Consider the following 25,796-nt stretch of genomic DNA (forward strand, 5'->3'; position numbering starts at 1 on the left):
ATATTCACATCACCCGACTTATATAAGGAATGTAAAACTAAAGAAGTTCAGGTATTTTCTCAAGGTAACAAGTCTATTAGAGACAATATCAGGAAGGAGAATGTTGTTTGCAAGATTATTACCATCTGCCCAAAATGGTAATACCATTTCTTGAATTTGTATTAAAACCAACCTTGTTCTTGACACTCTTTAAAAGTTGCTATAAATTCTTATCTAAATTCCCCAACCAGGGGGCACCTGGGTGGCTCAGTCAGTTAAGAGTTCAACTCTTGATTTTGGCTCAGGTAATGATCTCAGAATTCTGAGACTGAGCCCCATGTCAAGCTCCATGCTGGGCTCCAGCTCCGTGCTGGTATGGAGCCTGCTTAAGATTGTCTCTCTCCCTCTGCTTCTCACTCCTTGTCTTAAAAAAAAAAAAAAAAATCTTATAAATCCCCCAACCAGTTTCCTTTCAACCACTGTAAGATTTATTTTTTATTTGAGAGACAGAGCAAGCTATGGGGTGGGGGCGGGAGCTGGGAGGGGGCGGCAAAGGGAGAGGGAGAAGGAGCACCTGACTTAGGGCCAGGGCTCCATCTCACAACCCTGAGATCATGACCTGAGCCAAAATGAAGAGCTGGACACTTAACTGACTGAGCCACCCAGGCACCCTCCTTTCAACTTGTACAGAACAGAAATCTAAATGCATTCACCAATTAAATTCTTCATTTGACACATACAGCAGATTACATTTCATGTTAAAAAATGTGAGTAGATATTATATTTTGATTTCCTTTTACCTTTATCCTTTTTCTTAGAGGTCTCTTCTGCAGAAGATAATCTGGATTTTTTATGTGATGACTCTTCATCTTTTTTGGTTTTGTCCTTTCTTTTTTTTGACTTGACTTCTTTTCTCCTTTATATTGAACAATATAAAATTAAAGTTAACTTTTTCAACTGACCTTTATGAAATATAAGAACCAACGAGCAAAAAGTCAAATCAATTAAAGTAACTTATTTTTACAACGTAATTTACATAAGGAACCCTCAGATGAATCTGTAAATACTTTAGGTTAGGTTGGTACATTAAAGACAATTCTGTAAGATAATAAAGTCTAAAACTCTAAGACAAATTATTTTTTATAAGTTCTGTATACAAACCTTAGTAAATATAAATCATAGTTTTACTCATTTCCTCATTTTCTATCACTTAGCCATTTTTTTTTAAATTACAAAATCAAATGTCATTTCCCTCCATCTAATTCATAGCTACCTATATTTTTAAATAAATAAATAAATGAATGAATGAATGAATGAATGAATGAATGAATGAAAGAAGAAACAATGCTGTAACAGCTCTAAAATACCACTAAGGGCAGCCCTGGTGGCTTAGCGGTTTAGCGCTGCCTTCAGCCCAGGGCGTGATCCTGGAGAACCCGGATCGAGTCCCACATCGGGTTGCCTGCATGGAGCCTGCTTCTCCCTCTGCCTGTCTCTCTATCTCTGTCTCTCTCTCTCTCTGTGTCTCTAATATATAAATAAAATCTTAAAAAAAAAATAAACTACCACTAAGTAGAAAATTCTTCTGTTATGAATAAAAGAACACAGTATCAGACATTTGGTGTATGTGCTTGGCTGAGGAGCCAATGGGGCGAAGCTACCATCTGTGGGATTATGACTGAATGCCTCTAAGTCAGAATCCCGCCCAGGGCTGAACGATAAGGCAGCGCCGGGGAGCCTCAGTTGGCCTCGGTTGGTTGGCCTCGGATAGCCGGTCCCCTGCAGGCCCCAACACACGTGGGGACGGAGGTCGGGTGTGGAGAGCCCCTCCTCCCGGGAAACTGGACGCGGCAGAAAGGGGGCCGTGCCCTCGCCCCTCACGCAACACACGTTCGTGGGGAACCTGGTGCTAAACCATTCGTAGACGACCTGCTTCTGGGTCGGGGTTTTGTTTGTAGCAGGGCAGCTCCCTCGCTGCGATCTATTGAAAGTCAGCCCTGGACACAAGGGTTTGTAAAAAAATAAATAAAAATAAAAAAATAAATAAAAGAACACAGTAAAGCATAAAGGAATGAGGATGGAGGGGCTTACTGTTAACTCAAATGTCTACTTTACACCACTTGTCCTTTTACTGCTATAGCTTTATCTCTTCTAGGCCAGGTTTACAAGGCTGTCAGTACCATAGTTGGCAAGCAATTGATTTTAACTGGTTAAGAAAGGAAATACTAGACAGGAAAAGGTGATAATGCTGAAACTAAAACCAGGAAGGAGAATGAAGAGACATCAAAGAGGTTCAGTTTCAAGAAACATACTCATCAGACCTCCCAAATTAAGGAACTTATACCAAATGCTATAATACTATTTAAGGCAGTAACACGTTCTCTCATAAGAATTATGTCAATTTTGAAATGAAGCTTGAAAGTCAAAGTCAAAAGCCTCTCTGATATCTTTCAGTATCACTGATGGGAGAGGGGAAATAAAGATTAGGCTATTCGAGTAATCTAAAAAATCCTGCTTTCAAGAATTTAAAAATTATTCATTACTTAATATTTATTTTTAATAACTAGAATTCTAGATTGCTAACATTTATAACATAGCTGATTTTTAATTTAATATACTGACATACACATTTTATAAAGTTGCAGAATCTCATTATTAAACTTTCAACTGTTATTCAGGCCCTGAAACCTGACCATCACAATAATGATAGGTCACAGATTTTCTCTGAACATCTTCAATGCCAGGGACCCCATTATGCTTAACTTACCATATACCAGGCTCTATGTCAAGCACTTTATATGCACTTTCATCAATCCCCATGATAACCCTAGCACATTCATTTTTAGAGGTGATAAAATTGAGTCTTACAGAGATTAAGTACCTTGCCCAAAGAAAACAACTAGTAAGTGGAGAAGCTTAGAGGAATACACAGGGTCTGATTTCAAAGTCCATGATCTTATTTACATGTACTGCACATTGAAGAACACTAATTCCTCCCACACTCAACATGACAGACACATTCTATCTCACTCGACAGGAGGCTGATTTTAACATTTAAAATGAGAATAAAGGTATACAATCCTTTGGAAGAATGACAAACTCCAAATAAAATACTGTTTAAATGAAACATAAGAATCATTTTATAAAGATCTACTTTACAATAGTTTCCAAGAATACTATGGCTTCTGAACATTGACTCCAAACTAAAAATTCTAGCATCTATCAACTACCCTGCACAGGCCTTCATCTTTAAAACTGCTTGGCTAAAGGCATGGCAAACTTCCAGCTTCCCAGTATATATATGTACAGTGTATCACACAATAATGCTGAATATTCTATATAATCAATTAATTAAACCATCAACCACTCATGTCCACATTTAGACATTCAGTGCAGGTAAGTGACTATGCCCATGATTACTAACCATTAACAACAGTATTTTAAGATAGTATTACCTGTGATGAAAATTTAATTTAAAGGAACATTCTTTGCATAATCCTAAAAAAAAAAAAAAAAGTGACACCACTGAAAAGTTGATTTTGAATTAACTGTACTGCTACTCTTTATTATCATACATTCCCATTTTTCCTTATATCCCTTTTTCAGGCTATTTGAAAAAACAATCTGATTCGTTCCACCTTAAAAAATGCATATGCATAATAAAAAGGGCAACAGAAATGTGTGAAGAATTGAAAATATTCTAACATTACTTTAGAAAAAAGTGCTGTCAATTTACTCCAAAAGCAAACTCTGTTCATATATAGCACTAATGTCTCACATCAAAGATATCTAATGAAAATAGTGCGGGTATGGTCACTTCCTGTAAAGTGCTCTAAGAGTTTTCAAATAGAAAAGAGCTTTTCAAAAAGTTCCACAATTGTGGCATCTTCTTTTGCCTTAATCTTAGTTCACTCCAGTTGCCTTTCCCTCATGAGTACTTCCAGGAGGAACTTCTGCATTGGTGTGCATTGAGTAGCACCTGAGGAAATTCTTGACTTTGCTGGTATACAGAAAACTCTGAAGCATATTTATTTAGGAGTCAGAGAAGGTTGCTAACATGATGGACAAAAGAAGCTGACCCATAAGACTAGCTTAGTTTAAAAAACAAAGAAGGAACAAAAAGTTCTAAAACATATTAAGAGAGACTGCTGTATTCTGGGGTATATAACCTTAAGCTTTTAAGACTGATATCAAGAACAATTATGCCATCCTAAAACTTTTTATTGACACAAAGAGAGTATATTTATTGTCCACACCACAACAATATGGCTACCAAATAATGAGAGATTTTACATTGCTTTTTCTGATACTCCGGATCTCATTCTGCATTCGTGACATTCTCATATTAATGGGAAGAGGTCTTCATTTGGCATTAGAACTATTTCACCTAAAGGTCACCATAAGGCTGAGAGTATAAAAACTTCGGCTCAAAAGTTTCTGCCACTTTGAGAAACTCAGAAAAAAGTGCACTTCCAGAAAGATATATTAAAATTTTTAAATTAAATTTTAAATTAGCCTATATATTTTTATATCTGAATTATTAGATAAATTTTGAAGAAGTCAATTATATCCCACCTAAAGTCAACTTACTTAATTTAACAAGTGCATTTCTCTTTTCACCATGCTCAATATAACCAAAATTAACTTCCCAACTCTTCAAATCTTCTTTTTTATCACAGCACTTATTTCCACAGAAAAATTGGCCTGCAATAAAGAAATATCAACTATGATAGTTGGTGACAATATTTATCTGTACAATCTAGAATTACTCCTGAAATTTACTCTTAACATACATAAATTCTTAGTTCTAGGTAATAAGCACCAAAAACTAACTGAGCATAATAATAACTACAGTATGCTCAACGGATGTGTATACAGGTATTAAATCAAAAAGCTGAAGAAAATGTCTTTTTTTTTTAAATATTTTAATTTATTTATTCATAGAGACAGAGAGAGAGGCAGAGACACAGGCAGAGGGAGAAGCAGGCTCCATGCAGGGAACCCGATGTGGGACTCGATCCTGGGTCTCCAGGATCACACCCCGGGCTACAGGCGGTGTTAAACTGCTGTGCCACTGGGACTGCCCTGAAGAAAATGTTTTTTAAAAAGAAATCTGTCACAGAATTCTTGCTCAATAGATAACACTGTTTAGATAAGGGTTTCAGTGACTCCCTGTTAGGAAATCTTATACTTTGGAAAATGGAAGTACAAAAAGAGTATACTGAATGATATTCTAAAAGAATAAATGTATTTTCCATAGTACGTGTATTTACACCTGGGTGAATCCTTTTTAATAGTTAATAATAATTTTTAAATTGACTAAAATTCTTATTTTAATTATTAACTTTATGGCACCTATTTTAAATACCAGCATAAAATGACATTTAAAGGACATTTTAAAATGGGTGGACTCTGAGATGAAGTAAGAATAAGTAAACAAACCCAATGTTCTAAATTTTAGAGTTTACCTGACACTAAAATCAACACCACCTTATCATGTCCACTGTGTACTAAAACGTTTTGCAAAGAAGGATTAACACTGATGACCCATGAGAAAAAAATAAACTACTCAACAACTATTTACTTTCACAGCAGAAGATGAACCTCCTATTTGTACAAGCAAAAAGGAACTTTTATCTCAATAATCTGCACCAACAGAAACAAATCTAAACTTTTCGTAAAAAAGAAATTAAAAATTAATTCTGAAAATTATCAGTCCAAAGAGCCTGTAACTATTCTATAACTTTTCTATGCTATAACTTGGCATTTTTACTCATTCCAAATGAACACTTCATGAAATCTGTGTATGTTTAATAATGTCTCTATTGCTAAAACCAAAAACGTTATACTTCTAAATCAAAGCAAAAGCTTTCTTTCACCAACTAATTCTTTTTTCAGTTATACTAACTTAAAGAATGCCCATCATTTCTTTAAGGCAGCATTACTTACCATCACCTGAAAATGCCATCTAATAAAAGTACAAAATTTTAAAACTGTGAGACATTTCAAAATTTTTCATTGTTTAAGTAAAAACACAAACTAAATGTAATACTAAGAGTTTTAAAAAGTTAAAAATAGCTTTAAATTTATTCATTTTCCTTCTCCTTAGAGTATCTTCACAAGGCCAATCATTCTTCTAAAGAAAAAAAATTCCTATTTCTTAATTTTGTTTTACTGCATATCCAATTTTATACCTCACATACACATCCAATTCATGTAAGATGTAAATGACCCACAATGATGACATCAATGTTTAATCATTTTAAAATGCAACCTTTATTTTCAGTTTAAAGGTTTTTAAACTATTAGTTTAAAATTATTTCCTAAATGCTCTTATGTAGTTTACAGAAGCATTAACACTTTAAAATGCAATTATCAATAAGGAGTTAATTTAATATAGAGACAGCATAAAGATACTAATTTTTCGGAGATCTATGAATAGATTACAACAATGAGTAGAAAAAGCATTTATTGATTGCCTATCAAATGTCTGATCTTTTGCCATAAGACTAAATATTTGGGCTCAATCTCAATGACATTCCAAATAAGAACTAACTTGTCCAAAAATTCTATTAGGTTCAAAGTGATATTTAATCTCTACTTTCAAAACATGATTAGACTAGGGGTGCCTGGGTGGCTCAGTGGTTGAACATCTGCCTTTGGTTCAGGTCGTGATCCCGGGGTCCTGGGATTGAGTCCTGCATCAGGCTCCCTCCAGGGAGCCTGTTTCTCCCTCTGCCTATGTCTCCCGTCTCTCTCTCTCTCTCTGTCTCTCATGAATAAATAAATAAAATCTTTAAAAAAAAAAGTGGTTAGACTGGCATACAATAATACCAACTCATTATTCCAAAAGTTTATAAAAAGAAAAACTCAAGTATTCATCCTTTATCAATTTCTTTTAACTCTTTTGACATTTTCTACTTCTACTCCATTGAATGTTCTAAAACCAAAAATGTAAAGGTAAAAATCACTAAAGCATTATATTTTGACTTTGCTAGTAATATATCATGAATACACTGTCTCTAATTTTACTTTTATAGATAACCATTTATTAAATACATAAGGAATAATCTTATCCAATGACTTTAATTCAATAATACAACAAAATAACCTTATCCTATTAAAAAGTAAATTTTCAAAAAAGAAATTACCTTTTCCTGAAATTACTTCTTTTTCTACTCGCCACCTAAATCCAAACTAATAAGAAAAAAGTTATATTTACACTAGCATAAATTTAAACACTATTTAAATTGTATATATACCTAAACATAGAGCCAACAATTGACATAACGACATTTACCAACCTAAAAAGCAAACTTAATTCTGCAGGAGGGGAAGATGGCAGCAGAGTAGGAGGACCCTAGGCTTGCTTTGTCCCATGAACACAGCTAGGTAACTTATCAAGTTATCCTAAATACCCTAGAAATCCATCTGTAGACTGGCAGAACAAATTCCACAAGTAAAGGCAGAGAAGAGGCCACATCAAAGTAAATAGAAAGTGTGGAGATGTGACTTTGGAAAGAAACAGATAGTGGCTGGTAGGGAGGGACCTATGGTCAAGGAGAAGGATGAGAGATGGTACTAACACACAGGGGAGCATGCAAGGCAAATGAATCCACATAGTAATTGGCTTGGAAGGCAAAAAAGGCCAAATTTGGTAAGTTCATGCAACCAGTACTGCTTAAAGTTTAGAGTTTTAAAGATTAGCATGCTTGGCTCTGGGAGACCTTGGAGGACATGGAGGCTGCTCTTGGACAGAAGGCAGGGGAAACACCCCATGGGCATATAGTGTGGAAAGAGTGATTGAAGAGTGCCTGGGGCACATAGTGCAGAGGTTAGTTGCTCATGTCCCAGAAAGGCAGTGTTCTGAGCATGTCCCAGAAAGGCAGTGTTTAGAGAAAAACCCCTGGGAATAAAGCAACTGGCCAGTACCATTTCCCTCCCCTGCCCCTCAGCATAAACACAGAGCCATCTACAGAAATCAGAGCAGTGCTGACACTCACTACCTAACTTGCTTACACCAGGCCCTGCCTGCCCCCCTTCCCAGGCACACTTGCCTCAGTCTCAGCACAATGATCCCCCCCTCCCCAGACCACTAACTCAAACCCCTTCCAGACCATGTCTCCCTATCTCGGAGTTTTGCAAGGCCTTGGTTCTAAGTGGCAGTGACAGGTCTCATTTCACGAGCACACCTAGTTAAAACACACTATATTCAGGCCAGAGACTGAACACTGCCTGTGACAGGCAAAGAAAACATTTGCAGACAACTGGCCTGAAGGATAAAGCAGCCAGGACACAACAGCAGAGTGCATACAGTATACACTGGAGACACTCCCAGAAGTACCAAGCCCTGGAGAACAGGGGACACTACTCTGCAGGGCACTACAAGTTCTCTTCTGCATAAAGCCAGTACTCCCAAGAACAGATGTAGCTGACTTTCCTAACACAGAGAAACAAGCACAAAGATTTGAACAAAATGAAAAGACCGAGAAATTTGTCCTAAATTAAAGAACAGGACAAGGCCATGGCTAGAGATCTAAACAAAACAGATATAAGTAACATGCCTGATGGAAAACTGAAGCAGTGATCATAAAGATACTCACTGGACTTTAGAAAAGAGTGGAAGGCATCAGTGAGACCATTAACACATTAACACAGAGATAGGAATAACAGCAGAGATAAAGGGTTCAATACATGAAATGAAAAACATGCTTCATGGAATAAACAACCGGCAGGAAGAAGCGCAGACAAATTAACGGCCTAGAAGACAAGAGTGGTGGAAGGTAATCAAGATGAACAAACGAGAGAAAAAAGAATTATGCAAAGAGATAGTAGATTCAGGGAACTCAGTGACACCATCAAATGTAGTAATATTTGTATTATAGGAGTCCTGGAAAAAGAGAAAAAATGGGGCAGAGGATTTATTAGAAGAAATAATAGCTGAAAACTTCCCTAATCTGGGGAAAGAAATAGTTATCCAGATCCAGGAGGTGTAGAGAACCACCAACAACATCAAAAAAAGCAAATCTCCGCCAAGACATATTGTAATTAAAATGGCAAAATATAGTGATAAAGAAAAAATATTAAAAGCAGCAAGACAAGACAGTTACATACAAAAGAAACTCCATAGGGCTATCAGATTTTTCAGCAGAAACTTTCCAAGTCAGAAAGGAGTGGCATGGCATATTCAAAGTGCTGAATGGGGGAAAAAACCTGTAGCTAAGACTACTCCATCCAGCATGACTATCATTCAGAATAGAAGAAGAGATAAAGAGCTGCCCAGGCAAATAAAAACTAAAGGAGTTCATGACCACTAAACCAACCCTGCAAGAACTATTAAAGGGGACTCTTTGAGAGGAAAGGAAAAACCAAAAATGAGAGTATGAAGGTAGGAAACACAAAAGCAGTGAAAATGAATATTTCTGTACAAAAACAGTCAAGCAACTCACAAAATAGCTACAGCAGACAACAAAAAAAATAAAAGTCATCAAATAGGTAAGGAAGAAGTAAAACTTTCACTATTTGCAGATGACATGATACTGTATATAGAAAATCTGAAAGACTCCACCAAAAAATTATTAACTGATCAATAAACTCAGTCAAGTCGCAGGATATAAAATCAATGTACAGAATCTGTTTCATTTCTATACACCAGTAATGAAGCAACAAGAAGAGATATTAAGAAAACAATCTCATTTACAATTGCACCAAAAATATATGATACCTAAGAACAAATCTAACCAGAGAGGTGAAAGACCTATACTCTGAAAACTATAAAACACTGATGAAATAAAGTGAAGATGACACAAAGAAATGGGAAGACATTCCATGCTCATGGATTGGAAGAACAAATATTATTAAAATGTCTATCCTACCCAACCCAAAGTAATCTACACATTTAATGCAATCCCTATCAAAATATCAAACAGCATTTTTCACAGAAGTAGCACAAAGAATCCTAAAATTTGTATGGAACCACAAGGGACCCTGAATAGCCAAAGCAATCTTGAAAAAGAAAAGAAAAGATGGAGGCATCACAATTCCAGACTTCCACGTTTCATTACAAAGCTGTAGTAATCAGAACAGTACAGTTCTGGCACAAAATCAGAAGAATAGAAAAGAAGTGAACCCACAAGTATATGATCAATTAATTAATCTTTAAAAAAACAGGAAAGAAAAAAAAAAAAAACAGGAAAGAATATCCAACGGGAAAAAGACAGTGTTTTCAACAAATGGTGTTGGGAAAACTGGACAGCAACAAGCAAAAGAATGAAACTGGACCACTTTATTACACCATACACAGAAATAAATTCAAAATGGATTAAAGACATGAAATCATGAAAATCCTAGAAAAGAACACAGGCAATAATTTATTTGACATTAACCACAGCAACTTTTTTCTAGATAGGTTCCTTGAGGCAAGGGAAACAAGAGCAAAAATAAATGATCAGAACTATATTTACAAAAAAAAAAAAAAAAAAAAGGCAGCCCCGGTGGTGCAGCGGTTTAGCGCCGCCTGCAATCCAGGGCGTGATCCTGGAGACCTGGGATCGAGTCCCACGTCGGGCTCTCTACATGGAGCCTGCTTCTGCTTCTCCCTCTGCCTATGTCTCTGCCTCTCTCTCTCTCTCTGTCTCTATGAATAAATAAATAAAATCTTAAAAAAAAAAAAAAACTACCTTTGCACAATGAAGGAAACAACCAACAAAACTAAAAGGCAATCGATGGAATGAGAGAAGGTATCTGCAAATGACTTATCTGATAAAGGGTTAGTTTCTAAAATATATAAAGAACTTACAAAACTCAACACCCAAAGAACAAATAATCTAATTTTTAAAATGGGCAGAAGACACTAACAGACATTTCTCTAAAGAAGACATATAAATGGCACACACAAAAAGATGCTCATCATCATTTATCATGAAGGCAATGCAAATCAAAACTACAAGGAGATATATCCTCACACCTGTTAGAATGGCTAACATCAACAACACAAGAAACAATAGGTTTTGGTGAGGAAATGGAGAAAGAGTAACTCTCTTGCACCATTGGTGAGAATGCAAACTGGTAAGGCCGCTCTGAAAAACAGTATGGAGGTTCCTCAAAAAGTTAAAAATAGACCTATACTACAATCTAAAAGTGGAACTAGTGAGTATTTACCCAAAGAAACAAAAACAGGGATACATGCACCCCTATATTTACAGCAACATTATTTACAATAGTCAGGATATGAAAGCAACCCAAGTGTCCATCAATTGATAAATGGATAAATATAAATATAAATACACACACACACACACACGCAATCGAGTATTATTCAGCCATATAAAAAATATCTTGCCATTTATAACAACATGGATGGAGCTAGAATATAATGCTAAATGAAATAACTCCATAATAATACCATAGGATTTCACTCACATGTGGAATTTAAGAAACAAAACAGATAAGCAAAGGGAAAAAAAAGAGAGATATAAAGACAAACTAAAAAACAGACTCTCAACTATAGAGAACTGATGGTTACCAGCAAAGAGGTGGTGGGAGGAAGGGTGAAATAGGTGATGGGGATTAGGAGTGCACTTGTTATGAGCACCCTTAAAATAAAAAGTTAAAAAAAAAGAAGCAAACCTCATTCTCATCATGATAGCTTTTTCCTCCTTTGAAGACTCTAGGTATTTAAAAACACATTTGAACAATTACCAACTTCTCTGTTATGGAATAATCTTCTTTACTTTTGAACTACCTATTAAAAGGTATAGTGCTAGGCCACAAGATACCTAAATTTAAAAAAATATGTATCTTGTTTTATGACACTTCCTGATACAGTAAAGAGGCAATATACTACAGTACAAAAGAATTAGATTCTCTGAGTTTTACATCTTAGCTCCACTACTTAACAGCTTTATAATAGTGGACAAGGTATTTAATGTTCTTGTGCCTCAGTTTCCTTATATGTAATGTAGAGATAATACAGTACCTACTTCTTTAGGTTAAGAGGTTTAAATGGGATAATACACACAAAGTACTCAGAATAATACCTGGTACATAGTATCCCAGGGGTTAGCAAACTATGGCCTGCTCCCTATTTTATAAACAAAGTTTTATTGGAACACAACCAAAATTATTCATTCTTGCATGGTTCTTTCTCCACTGCAATGGCAAAGTAAAGAACAGGAAAGAGGAAGGGAACCCTTTGGAGCCTTTGGAGCCCAAAAGTGGAAAGCAGTGAAACTTCTGTACAGATTCCTAAACATAACTTTGTTTTTTGGCTAAAAATAATTTTTCTTTTTAATGTCTTTCATATTCATATGCTAATTTTCTATAATTTCAGTAAATAACTTAGTTTTCTATTCAGTTTACTAAAATGGTTAAAAATTCAGCTTTAGAATTATGCAGACCCAATGTAAGCTCTACCATTCATTAACTAGTTCTGGGGCCTTGGAAAGTTTCTCAATTTCTCAGTCTATTTCCTTTTTATGTAGAAAAACCTCAATCTTATAGGTTGTTGTATTGAGAGATAATTCTTTTTTTTTTTTTTGAGAGAGATAATTCTGATAAAGTGTTCAACACCTGATTAACTTTGCTTATTTTTATTTTTTTATTACTTGAATTTGACAATTCTGTATTTTAAATGCAAATGAGGGCTCAAAATATTTGAAAAATATTCTGATTAAAATCCAATAAAAATAAAATCCTCCTAGCCTAGGAAAAAAAATTAAAAACTCAAAGTAACTGTTTAATTCTGTTTTAAACCCATACATGTATGTGAGGATTGCCTGCCATCTAACATTTATGTTGGGATGTCCAATGAAGCACATACCAATGTGTACACCAATAGCTTCTCAACTTTTTCTTCATTAATCCATTCAACAAATAATATTCAAATATTTGAATAATTATTAAGCAACTATTTACTGAGTTTGGCACTCTGCTGAAGATAGGATTATTAAAACAGAGTCTAATGTCAAGAAGTTTACAATCTTATAGGGGGATAGGAAATGCAAAACAAATACAGTATGTTCTACTAGTTAAAGGTTGCATGGAGGTTTTGTCTCAATGTGTTTTTTATATTCTTTCCAGACATAAATTTTCCTGCTGATAGGCTGTAATAAACACTAGAGTTACTAAGGATTGGTGCTAGGCCTTCTTCTCTTCATCTACCTTCTAGTACAAAGAGATCACACATGCAAGCAGTAAGACAGAGAGATCCTAACTTCCTGAAAACACAAAGTTCCATGACCATCTACTTGGACTTCTATGTAGAAGAAAAATAAACTTTTGGCTCATTTAAGCCAGTGTTAGTGTTATTTAGGAGTGCTTCAAGACCTCGCAGCTGAATCTATTCCTAACTGATGCAACAATCCAACAAAACTCTCAATGATGAAAGGGAAGAAGTAATAAGGAAGGGAATAGGTGTGTGGGACAAAGGCTAGAATTCACTAAAAATGCCCCAAGTAACAGGTGCTAAACTAGATGATTAATTAAAAATGAATAAAACACTGTCTTTGTAGAAATGAAACTATGACAAAATGCATCCTAGCAAGGAAATCAAAGATACTACTCTTAACTCTCTCCAATACCTCAAACATTGTATGCCCAAAAAACAGTAATATTTTCTAGAAAAGACCCCCCTCATACGTATGGAGTAAGGGCACATCAGAAATCCCTGTACCCTCCCCTCAATTTTGTTGTGAACTTAAAACTCTCTAAAAAATAGTCTTTAAAAAAAAGAAAGCATTTACCTCACTCCACATTTCCTATTTCTTATTTCTTACTTGGATTTACCCTCATATCTAACTATTCATCATGTTCTAATAGGAACATATGTAAGACTGATGAATCACTGACCTCTACCTCTGAAACTAATAGTAAATTATGTGAATTAATTGAATTTAAATAAAATTTTTAAAAGGGGAAAATATAATTTTTTCCAGATTATCCTCTTTAAAGTATGATTTCCAATAATATATTACATATTTTAAATGGAGAATACAAATATTTATTGTTTTATGTACACTTTTCCCCCTTGACTAGATTATAGGGTTTTTTTGTTTGTTTGTTTGTTTAAGATTTATTTATTTATTCATTCAAAGAGAGCGAGAGAGAGGCAGAGACACAGGCAGAGGGAGAAGCAGGCTCCATGCAGGAAGCCTGATGTGGGACTCGATCCCGGGTCTCCAGGATCACACCCCAGGCTGCAGGCAGCGCTAAACCTCTGCACCACCAGGGCTGCCCGATTATAGGGTTTTTTTGAAAGGTAATCATGCTTTAATTCACAGTGCCCTGCCCATCCTTAATTAATCCTGAAGAGCAATCAACAAATGAGCCAGTGTTGAAAAATCTGCTTTATCATGCAATCCTAGAAAGATTTGTATTTTATACTCAACTTGCACTGTAGTAACTTCAAGTAACTCCAATTACCGTGGTGCCTTTTAGATTTGATATGATCAATAACTAGTACAGAGAGGAGAGCTAGTTCCTAAGAAACTGAGAAAGTCTTTGGGTTACATGACATACATGGGTTTGTAAACAGGGTTGCAAAACTGGACACTCTTATCTATAAAAATACTGTGAAGCAACCCACATAGTAAAGGCACTATTGAAAAAAATATTAAACCAATCATGCTTCTGAGATTTAACTAATTAAATGAAAAAGAAATACTTAAATAAATCTAAGACAATTTTTTAAATAGACTGTCTTAATACAAATGTACACCATCTAAAATATACAGATTTATGCAACATTCTCTCCCCCCATTTCAAACTGACATCATCTGTTTCAGGTCACCTTCTCCAGCTGCAAATGTGAAATTTGAGATAGAAATAAAAATCACTTTAGTATCAACTAAAGTAAGATGTAAAGCAAGAACGGAAATCTGCCATTACTAAATAGCACTGATAAGAGTTAATTATACTAAAACAGACGTTGATATAAAAGAAGATGTGCACCTGCCTCTTTATAGATGGTAATTTATTTGAAAAAAAAACATATCAATTTCGAACACCATCCATGATACAAGACATCATCCTGCAGTGTCAAATCATTCATTATAATCAGTAAAGGCTCTAGGTCAGAGTCAGGATGAAACAGGATCCAGTAGCCACTTGTGTTTAATTTTAGACTATTCATGCCTCAGCTCACAAAGTACCCTTGACTAAAAGGCCCTTTGTAAATTTCATAGCTGCAGAGGTTAAACCATCCAGATGATATTTCATAGATACAAGACAACCTACACTTGAATTAGCAGCTTTAAAAGAATAACGTGGGGCATGATAGTATAATTAAAAGTAATACTATACTTAAATAAGAACCTTCTATAAATATTTGGAAGGCATACCTTATTTTCTTTGTATCTACTGAGATCTGCTATGCAATATTCCTTGAATAATTTATCATAGTATTTCTTTGCAAGTCTCTTCTCCCTAGAGCCATAAAAAATAGATAAATCTTTTACATTTAGAAATTCAACCACAGTTTGCCACTTGGAAGCAATGCCAAGTAAATAACGTATATCATATAAATATTAATGTTTTAAAAGAGGCCTATTACTTACATGTGCATAGACTAGTTGGATGTTAACTATTAATAGTGGCTCTCTTAAGGAAGGAAACTAGAAGATTGACAGTCAGAGGAGAGGAGACTTACTCCTTGCTTTTTATCTTTTGTAATGTTTGCACTTTTAAAACTACTTTCAGCCTGACGGGATGAGCACTGGGTGTTATTCTGTTGTAAATGTTGGTAAATTGAACACCAATAAAAAATAAATTTATTTAAAAAAATAATAAATAAATAAATAAATAAATAAATAAATAAAACCACTTTCAGGTATTACTTTTTCTCAAAATATTTTTTAAAATTTTGTAAAAGGTGTATTACAGGACAATAAACAATACAGTAAAAATGTAATAAATTTTCTTTTCAAGACAAAGTGAAGCAATGAGAAGTTAGTTAAAACTGCTAAAAATTACTGAAAGAACCAAACCAGACTCAATACTCTGAGGCATGTTTTTATGTCCTCCTTATCCTCCATGCACAGGCTAAATGCCTTGGACAGGTGGCAGGGTAAGAAAACACAGAGAGAACAGGAGAGACAGGACTAAAGTATTTTATGCGTTATGTCTCAGGTGGAAAAAATTACCAATTCATGTCCATTTCATCCTCCTCATTCCACAGGAATCTATGATTTTCTCGTATAACATCCATATCTGTCTTGTCATTTTCCCTGGAAAATAAAACTATTTTAATTACACATAACCACAAAATTTAGTCAAATTTAGGAGGTTAAACAATTCTGTGAGATTTTTTAACACTTGGGAGAAAATACATGAAGATATAGTTTTCTGTGTGAATATATACGTATGTACATATATTTATAAAAACAATTTTCATATTTTCAAATGACACTTATGAGTGCTGTTAACAGAAGCAAGTGGATAAGGCATCCATTCACCTCTTGTACTGGCTTCAATTATACAGATGGTCCTAAACGACCAAAGCCAGGATGAGAAACCTGAATAAACACTAAATGGATAAGGAAAACTTATGAAAATAAGTTTAGAATTGAAAAAAAGTCAGTAACCCCATCCCACTGAGATCACATTGAAAAACTATATGAAGAGTTTTCCATATCTCATTTCACTACAGCTTTCTAGAAAGACTGAGTAAGGGCAGAAGAGAATTAGAGAATGCGGGGGGAGAGGGGGTGTATTTTAAGATCCTAACAGTCTGGGGGTATAACAAGGGAGTGTTGGGGAATATAGGCTAAATTGAGAGGGGAGATAAATTTGGGGTAGATGAGATCATGTAAAGTTTTTTAAGGCTCTACCTAACTCAGAAAATTATTAAGTCAGAGAAAAAAACCCACACAACCAAGAGTCTTTGATAGAAGAGCCTCAAATATAGGAATTGTTTTTTTTTTTCCTGTTTGCCCTATCTTTTAAAAAAGCAAGCCCAAACATTGAGTCTAAGAAGTTAATTAGTTCAAAGATCCTTGCCCAGAAAAAAAAAAAAAAAAAAATTTACTGCATAATCAGGCACATGAGTATCCCTCACATATCCTATTATTGCCAGGCGCAGATCTGGCTCAACAGGCTACCTGAGGCCTGTTGCCAGAGAAATGGGATTCATGATGAGGTACTTAGCAAGAAGTTGTGGATAGCCTCTTCACTTTAGGGTACTATAAATGGAAAGCAGAAAAGAATGACAGAATCAGAAGACACAGTAGCTGTGGATCTTTAAAGACATCTACACCTTTCTCACATTCTATGTAAGCTTCATGACACTTACCCCAATCGCCTGAAGTCTTCTTTTTTGCCACCATAGTATAAAATATAGTCATTTACAAACTTTGTATGCCTTTGATACTGAAATGCAAAAAATTAAGGATTTGACTTGCTCAGGAGTTGTTCTGTGCCTATGATATATGAGTAAGGAGAGAAAAACAGCATGAGTCTACTTAGTTTTTTAAATATGCAAATACAGGGGCACCTGGGGAGCTCAGTCAGTTAAGCATCTACTGTCCCCTCAGGTCATGATCCCAGGTCCTGGGATCAAGCCTCATGTCAGGCTCCCAGCTTAGCAGGGAGCTTGCTTTTCCTTCTCCCCCTGCCTGCCACTCCCTCTGCTTGTGCTGTCAAATAAATAAAAATAATTATAAGTAAATAAATAAATATGCAAATAGATACTGTACATGCTTATGGTTTTTAAAAAATATCTACAAGGGGACACAGGGGTGGCTCACTCAGTCAGTTGAGCGTCCAGCTCTTGATTTCAGCTCAGGTCATGATCTCAGGGTCCTGGGATTGAGCCCCACATGGGGCTCCACACCCAGTGGGGAGTCTGCTTGTCTCCCTCTCTCTGCCCCTCCCCCCACTCACATGCAGGTGGGCATTCTCTTTGAAATAAATAAATAAATCTTTTAAAAAATATATCTAAAAGGTTAAATATTAAACTGTTAGAAGGAGTCAACAATGTAGAGCAGAAGGGCTTTCATTTTCTACTGAATATCATTTATATTGCTTTGAATATTTTTTCAAATTAAAGGTAAGGAGTACAAATTGCATTTTATTACTACAAGATATAATTTAATTATTCCAGTAATGAAAAAGCCTCTAAAATAGAAGATACAAATTTTATATATTAAATCCTAGTATTAGGCTTTCAAAAATATGTAAATATAACAAATCAGATGTTCTTTTTTATACTTTCAATATTTAAGGAATTCAGTCATGTTTAATTGTTTTTTAAAGATTTATTTATTTATTCATGAGAGACACAGACTGAGAGAGAGGCAGAGACACAGACAGAGGGAGAAGCAGGCTCCTTGCAGGGAGTCCAATCCGGGACTTAATCCTAGATTCCGGGATCACAACCTGAGCCGAAGGCAGGCGCCCAACTACTGAGCCACCCAGGCATCCCAGTCATGTTTATTTTTAATGCAATATAACAAGATATACGAGCATTTTACTTTTTTGTTTAAAAAGTTCAATGGTATTCTCTCCAGAGCAGAGCATGCAAATTACAGAACTGATCTCATCCATAATGCTGTCTGATTACACCCTATTATGTCAAAGGTAAATAATGACTTAATTCATCACAATATGTTCTAATAGAATATTGAATCAGAATATAACACTTCCAAAACTGGCAACAAAGCAGCTAACCTTTCAGAAAAGAAAAAAGAGAAAGCCAGATATCCAGAGATTTGCTCTTGGCCTGTCTCTAACTGGTCATACAATCACGGCAAGTCACCTCAATCTTTTAAAACTAGGGTTAGCAAATTCTGTTAATGGTACATACGCAGGCAATATGGTACCTGTCACAACAGCTTGGCTCTGTCATTTTAGCATGAAAGTGGGAACAGATAACACCTCGATGAATAAGCACAGGTATGTGGCAATAAGACTTTATTTACAAAAATAGGTGCTCAATGGGTCCTTGGTTCCAGGAAGATGGTGTAGACAAAAATGTACTTCTCCCTATTCTTCCCACCAAGAACAACTAAAAACCTTGGAAATTATATCTTAAACAAATATAAGACTCTGAAAGGTGAGGAGTCGAAGGCATAACAGCTAGAGAGCTCAAGACCTATGGTATGACATGGTAGTAAGTTACTCAGGTTTTCTTTTTGACTCATAAACTCAAACAGAAATAAAGAAGCTAGCAACCTAAAAATCCCAACAAGCATAGACAAGAAGAGTCCCAACAAAGCTCTCTCTAATTGAATAATCAAGAGAGAGGGTAGCCTAACATGAGGAAACTTAGACAATATCTACTCTACTCTAGCCAGAAATCCTAGAAATACCTGGCCCAACCTCTCCCCATGCCAGAAAAGGGGACCTACACTTTCACACTCACCAGGCTATAACTAGATCCCCCAACACCCTCAAATGAGTGGGGTCATAGAAGGCATAACAGATGCTGAAATACTAAAGGAACAAGTGGCAGATGAGATCCATGGGAAAGCCAAGCCATTGGGTTAGAAGAGGAATAAATCGGTGGTAAGATAATTTCTATAAGTTAAAGAAAAAGATTAGGAATGATAACAAAGGAAACAGATGGCAATAGGTAGATGATGTATCTAATTGCCATCATCTCCTTCTCTTAATCCTGACTGTAATAATAAATACCAAGAAACACTATAGGTCTTGGTTGGCTTCTCTTTCATTCTCCAACATTCCCAACTGTAATATGGATGGCCAGTGGTAGCAGTCAGAATAATGAGCCACAGTCTTACCAAAAAGCTGAAGTGAGACATGGCTATAATAGCGGAAGCAAGATACAGCTTAAAGATAGTCCTAAGTCATGCCTGAGAGATGAAGCCACAAGAGGTCTGAGGACAGTCCACACACCCATCTATCTACTTTTAGGTACAAGTTTTACGAAGACCTTAAAAAGCCAAGAACCAGATAGTAAAAGAGTAAGAGTTAAAATGAGACTAAAGATAAAAGCAGTACTAAAATGAGAAATGTTGAGAGCGTGGCAAATACAGGTTGGAAAAATAACTGCAGGTTCATGGACTTTGTAAACCTATTTATAGATCATTAGTAATATGTTTTATTATTATTATTTTAAAGATTTATTTATTCATGAAAGACAGAGAGAGAGAGAGAGGCAGAGACACAGGCAGGCACACAGGCTCCCTGTAGGGAGCCCAATGCAGGACTCGATCCCAGGACCTGGAGATCTTGCCCTGAGCCGCAGGCAGAGGCTAAACCACTGAGCCACCCAGGCGTCCCATGTTTTATTATTTTTGTCTTTAAATCTTTCTTATGTATTAATAAAACAGAATTGTACTCAAAAGTATAAATGACAAGACTGCACATCAATAAACACCTTTAAAAACATAATTTAGAAAAAAAAAACATAATTTAGGTCTACCTGACTTCACAAGATTTTATGAAATAAAAAAGTAGATTTTAAAATATTCTAGGGATCCCTGGGTGACACAGCGGTTTAGCGCCTGCCTTTGGCCCAGGGCGCGATCCTGGAGACCTGGGATCGAATCCCACGTCGGGCTCCCGGTGCATGGAGCCTGCTTCTCCCTCTGCCTGTGTCTCTGCCTCTCTCTCTCTCTCTCTGTGTGACTATCATAAAAAAATTTAAAAAAATAAATAAAAATTTAAAATATTCTATTGGTTATAAAAATCTAGAAATACAAAAAGGATACAGCATCCATAGCTATGAGATGAAACCTTCTATTTCTTGCTTCTTCCCTGTTAAGACAAATTTTAAACAAATTCAAATGTCCATATTCTAATATAATTAAATCTCCAAGTCCTTGAGTTTATAAAAACATCTTAAGCCAAAAAAAAAAAAAGTAATTTACACTGAAGTACATACCTATCCAGCAATTCTGCTGCAACTTGTTTATGGGCCACCTTTCCATGTTTTTCTTTCTGAAATGGCTTTTTGAGCAGTAAATCATCTTCAATTGTCCTGTTTGTGATGAAGAAAAGTTAATTAAATTATAAAAGAAAAATTATCAAAAATTATTAAAAGAAAAATTATTATAAATTATTTTCTCAAAAGGCATTTGCTGTTTCTTTATACTTTAAAAATTGGAACATTTTTAAAAATTCAAGTCTTAAAAAAGACTCACTGATCTTTAATGAGACATGTTAGTCTTGCTCCAATAACTTAATTTCTTAACTTTATTTAATACATAAAAAATAGAGAGGGTAGCCCAGGGGGCTCAGTGGTTTAGTGCCGCCTTCGGCCCACGGTGTGATCCTGGAGACCCGGGATCAAGTCCCACGCTCGGCTCCCCGCATGGAGCCTGCTTCTCCCTCTGCCTGTGCCTCTGCCTCTCTCTCTCTCTCTCTCTCTCTCTGTCTCATGAATGAATGAAATGAATGAATGAATGAATGAATAAATAAATAAATAAATAAATAAATAAATAAATAAATAAATAAATAAATATAAATTGAGAAGATGAAACTAATGAATGGGTTCTGGGGTCAGGCCACCCAGATTTCAGGATCCAAACTTGGGCTCTGTCATTCACTATCTTAATCTTAAACAAGGTTAAGTTACTTGATCTCTTTGTGTCATAATTCTCCTGTTTGTAAAGTAGAGATATTGAAGCTTTTGGTTGATAATACAAAAAAAGAGCTAGATTATAAGTGATATAGACTACAGATGATCATCCCTAGTTAAGAAGATAGATATAACCCTAGAGTAGAAACTATTCAACTAGATTTACTCAAATTCTATTCTTACAATGTAGTATTTCTGAATGAAAAATCCTGAAAATGTAGAAAACCATACAATGTAATTTATTATGATTATTTCTATTCTTTTGGTTATCCATGAAGTCTGAGTATCTAACAAAATGTTCAGTCCCATTTAGTATGCCTAAGATATGGCTCTCAGTCTGAAATAAAGCAATTTTTATAAGTTTGGTTAATATGAATCAGTCAACCACTCCTAAGTTAACAGATAAAATCTAGTTTCCAAGCACTACAAGCTGAAAACAATGCCCCTTAACACAGCAACATCACCAAGATGCACACTTCTTATAAGGCCCAGGTTTTTTTTGCTGACAGTTCTTGTCCCTTCCAATTCAATAAAAACTTCCATGAGCTCCCTCCTTTGAGCATTTAGTCTGTTCATTCCCAAAACCATAAAACTGCACTGTATCACAATCTCACCCTCCACATTAACCTCATTTTGAAGTCACGTACTTGCAAAGGGACCACCAACCAAGCTCCCTTCTTAGCTATGACGTTTGCAAATAAAGTCCTTAAAAGCTGGATGAAAAAGAGATGCAACAGAGAAATCTAAGAGTTTTAATTGATTTCCTTTCCCCCCACTTCCCTTTCCATAAATCCCTTTAAGTAAGTTAAACATTACTTTCTTATTTTTCACATAACTGTTCTCAAATTCTCAAGTCAATCCATTATAGTTTAATAAACAAAAATTCATTCAGTAGAGCAACACTGTCTTCCCATGCAAACACAATCCAAAAATTTTCAAATACTTATTTATACCTCACCGCAATCTAGAAAGGATTTGAAACACAGACAAAAAAAAAAAAATTACTTACCTTTTTTTCCTTTTGTTAGATTCTCCAACTTGTTCATCATCACTAAAATCAGAATCATAGCCTCCATGTCCATGCATCTGTAAAGGAGTATAAAGTCAGTTACTTAGAACTTAAGTTGCCATAGTTCAGGAAACAGAATAATTCAAAAATAAGTTATCTTTAAAAGCCGTAATAATTTTAATGGATCGTGGTGGATATATCACTGTTCGTGGGCTATCCAGCCACCTAAAACTTTCATTCACTTTGAAATAACAGATTTACCCTTCAGAAAATGACTCAACATTTTCCACCTTAATTACCAGGAGGCTACTCTTTGACCTCATTGAGAACAAGCTCTAGAAGCTGCTGTGTGACTGCACACAGGGTTGTGATGCTTCACTTTTGACTCAAGAGGACTAACAGTTGCTGTGTATTTATTATCATCAACTATGCTCCAGACATTATGGTAGGTCCTTAACAAATGATGCTAATTCTGTAAGTTAGGAACTATTATCTCCAGTTTACAGATGAAGGAATCAAGGACAAAGTTAAGTAAATCAATTCTATAGCAGATAAGTGGCTAAACTGACCTACTTGATTCTTAAACTCATGATTCCAACGACTCCAGATTGCCTCTCTGGAATATGCTAACATGATTATACTCCACTAGACTTACTGTATCTGTGACCAGTACACCATCGATGCATTGAAGCTTTCCTATGTTTATTTCCACACATGTTGAGGTTTCCTTTTTCCTTTAAACCGAGTTTCTTTGAGGTAAACAGTCTTGCCTTTTGGCCTAGTTAATTTTATCTTGTTCCAACTCATTTCTTTAACTTAAATTCTTAGAAATACTGAAAGATTTCAATTGTCACTCAGTTGTGTTGGAAACCTCTGGTTTCAGCATTATATTGAATTTGGGACACACATTAATGGGAAATCAGTAGATGATTGGACTTTTGATATCATACTCAATTCATACGGCCACAAGGAACTAGTCCTGGTCAAATGATACCATCAGAATGTCTAAACTTTAATATTTACTATTACAAGTGCAGCAGGAAAAAGAGGAAAGCACCCCCTAAGCTTTCTGGCCCTGGACCTAATAGGACAAGGTACGTTCTAGTCGTGGCCACCTCGAGTAAACGAAGTCTGTGATCTTTCTCAAACTCTGGTACCTGGGGCACACCTCTCCTTCCTGGCCCACAGAATTCTAGAGAGGGAGGTCCTAGCCCGGGTTGGAGGTAAAGGCACGTCTGTAAAGGAGGCTCCCGTCTCACACCCCTTGCTCCGGCTGTCGTATCACGTCTGTTCAAGCCAGCCCCTCACCGCTGAGGTCCTCACTTTCTTGGCATCTTGAGGAGGCCGGCCGCTGTGTGGGGCTTAGAGATTTTATCTTGCCATCAGCCTACCACAGGGGAACCCTGCTCTGAGCCTCCCACTCGTCTTCCGTGGTGCACGTTCCTTAACCTCTCCGGGCCTCGGTGAGGCTAGTGGTCAGACTGCCGCCCTCAGAGGGCTCCACGTTAAAGGAGTTACAGCCTCCAAAGAGTTTTAGAGGACAGTCTGACATGTAACGATCCTGTACCTGCTGACCATTATCAACGTCATCTTGTTCCCACCACCTCCTACCCTTGCTCCCGCTCGCCCATTTCTTTTTTCTCTGGCGTCTGCATCCCATACCCATCTCGAATGAGAGGTTGCACGAAGAAGCTCTCACTCACTTCAGGCCACGAATCAACTGACAGGGGCCGAGAGAAATGCGAGAAGGGAGACGCCGGGTGTTTCTAGAACCTACCAAAAGAATAACAAACAGACAAACAAAGATAATCAACTAGTACCATGCGAGGAACCAGTTTGGAGGGCCTTCTCCCCGACCCCAAATACGCTCAAGGCCCTTATCGCACGCCCCGTCCCCCCTCCCCGCTCTGCCAAGGACGCGCGCGGAGTCCTTCCCCCTTTTCCCGGCGGCCACAGCGACGACCCACGGCCTGAGCGCGCCGCTGCAGCGCCCGTCCGGTCCGCGCCGGCCGCACCGCACCGCCCCGGCCGCACCGCCCCGCCGCCGCGACAGCCGCCGCCGCCGCCGCCGCCGCCGCCGCCGCCGCCGGCTCCCCGCCTCTTTCTACGGGTCCCGACTGGGCGCCGCTTCCGGCCCGACTCGGCCGCGTGTCACATTCACAGGACTCCGTCTTGGGGCGCGGCGACCTTGTGCTACAGCCAGAACAGCCCCGGGAAACGGAGGCGGCGGAGAACGGGGCCCGGAGCGGAGGCAGAGGCTTCCTGCTTTCTCAAGTCGAAGCCCTGGATTTTCTCCTGGGCCTCCTTCCCTTCGGGAGCCCATCATCTAATGTCGTGTGGCACTGCTCACACGACGCCCACGCCCTGCGTTTGAAAATGTTTGGTTTCAGAAAAAGCCCTGCCTGCATATCACCTGCCGTCCTCTTTCTAGTAACCTTAGTAACGCCTCCTCGGAGCATCCTCGCGGAGCGTCTGTCTCCGATCTGCCTCTCCTCCCCCTTACATAAAACAGTTCTCATAATTAGAACAAAAATAACTTTCCATCATTTCACCGCCCACACAATAGATACCATTCCAAATGCTGTGCTGGTGGCAGAGGAGCTCATGGAATATCGGAGGAAAGGAAGAACAGGGAATAGGGGAGATGGCCCAGGGTCTCGGATTCTCTGCAGGCAACCACCTGGCACACGTGAAAGGGGATCCAAAATAGTTCTTTTTAAAAAAGAAGACAAAGAAAAAAAAAAAAAACACATAGCAAATTTTACATTATTTGAGCCCCACCGGGTTCTCCCTGTGCTTTACCTTTTCCATGCTATGATGCTCCGTTCTGCTTTGCAGACTAGTTCCTGGGCTCCTGCCCGTCTGCCTGCAGCTAATGCTGTTCACCCTTGCTGCCTCCCCAGGAGCAGCAGCAGTTCCCTGGAAATCAGAAGCGCTAATTAAGTATTTGCTGAGTTGAACTGGCAAGCCACTGACTTTTACAGCGGGCCCGTCTTAGGGAAGACTTTGGCACTAACATAGATACCATTTTACATCTTTTGCATTAAACAGAAGATAATGATATTCACGGCCCCCTTCTATTCCTGACAGAAATTATAGATAAATCCCGCTTTACTCAATGCAGTGAATGTGATCTTAAAGATCTGTCAGTTAAGTTATTGTAAATTCGATTATTTCAAAATACAATCAGATTATACTTTTTTTGAGAGGGGAGGGGAGGGGGGAAGAGGAGGAAGAGACAGAGTGTCTTAAGCGGGGTTCACACACTGT

General features: G+C 37.1%; 1 protein-coding gene across 6 annotated transcripts in view; it reads right to left on the reverse strand.

Annotated features, from left to right (window-relative positions):
• Positions 1–25,347, reverse strand: part of LOC112672086 (protein FRA10AC1) — a 38,108-nt gene extending 12,761 nt beyond the window's left edge. Inside the window, exons 1-12 of one of the 6 annotated variants that reach the window (XM_049103034.1) lie at positions 25,329–25,347; positions 24,230–24,299; positions 22,527–22,603; positions 20,822–20,917; positions 20,649–20,694; positions 17,267–17,343; positions 16,119–16,202; positions 15,318–15,402; positions 7,131–7,176; positions 4,570–4,683; positions 3,435–3,477; positions 780–895 (exon numbers count right to left, since the gene is read on the reverse strand). In XM_049103034.1, coding sequence (XP_048958991.1) covers positions 780–895; positions 3,435–3,477; positions 4,570–4,683; positions 7,131–7,176; positions 15,318–15,402; positions 16,119–16,202; positions 17,267–17,343; positions 20,649–20,694; positions 20,822–20,917; positions 22,527–22,603 — 784 coding nt within the window. In that variant the 5' untranslated portion in view covers positions 24,230–24,299; positions 25,329–25,347. Of the gene's footprint in view, positions 1–779; positions 896–3,434; positions 3,478–4,569; positions 4,684–7,130; positions 7,177–15,317; positions 15,403–16,118; positions 16,203–17,266; positions 17,344–20,648; positions 20,695–20,821; positions 20,918–22,526; positions 22,604–23,683; positions 23,864–24,188; positions 24,311–24,346; positions 24,437–24,493; positions 24,565–25,328 lie in introns of those variants that run through there. The other 5 variants (XM_025466568.3, XM_025466565.3, XM_035708086.2 and 2 more) reach the window with 5 other exon arrangements.
• Positions 25,348–25,796: the final 449 nt, after the last annotated feature.

The sequence above is a fragment of the Canis lupus genome, chromosome 28, assembly GCF_003254725.2.
Source record: "Canis lupus dingo isolate Sandy chromosome 28, ASM325472v2, whole genome shotgun sequence".
Taxonomy (NCBI): Eukaryota; Metazoa; Chordata; class Mammalia; order Carnivora; family Canidae; genus Canis; species Canis lupus.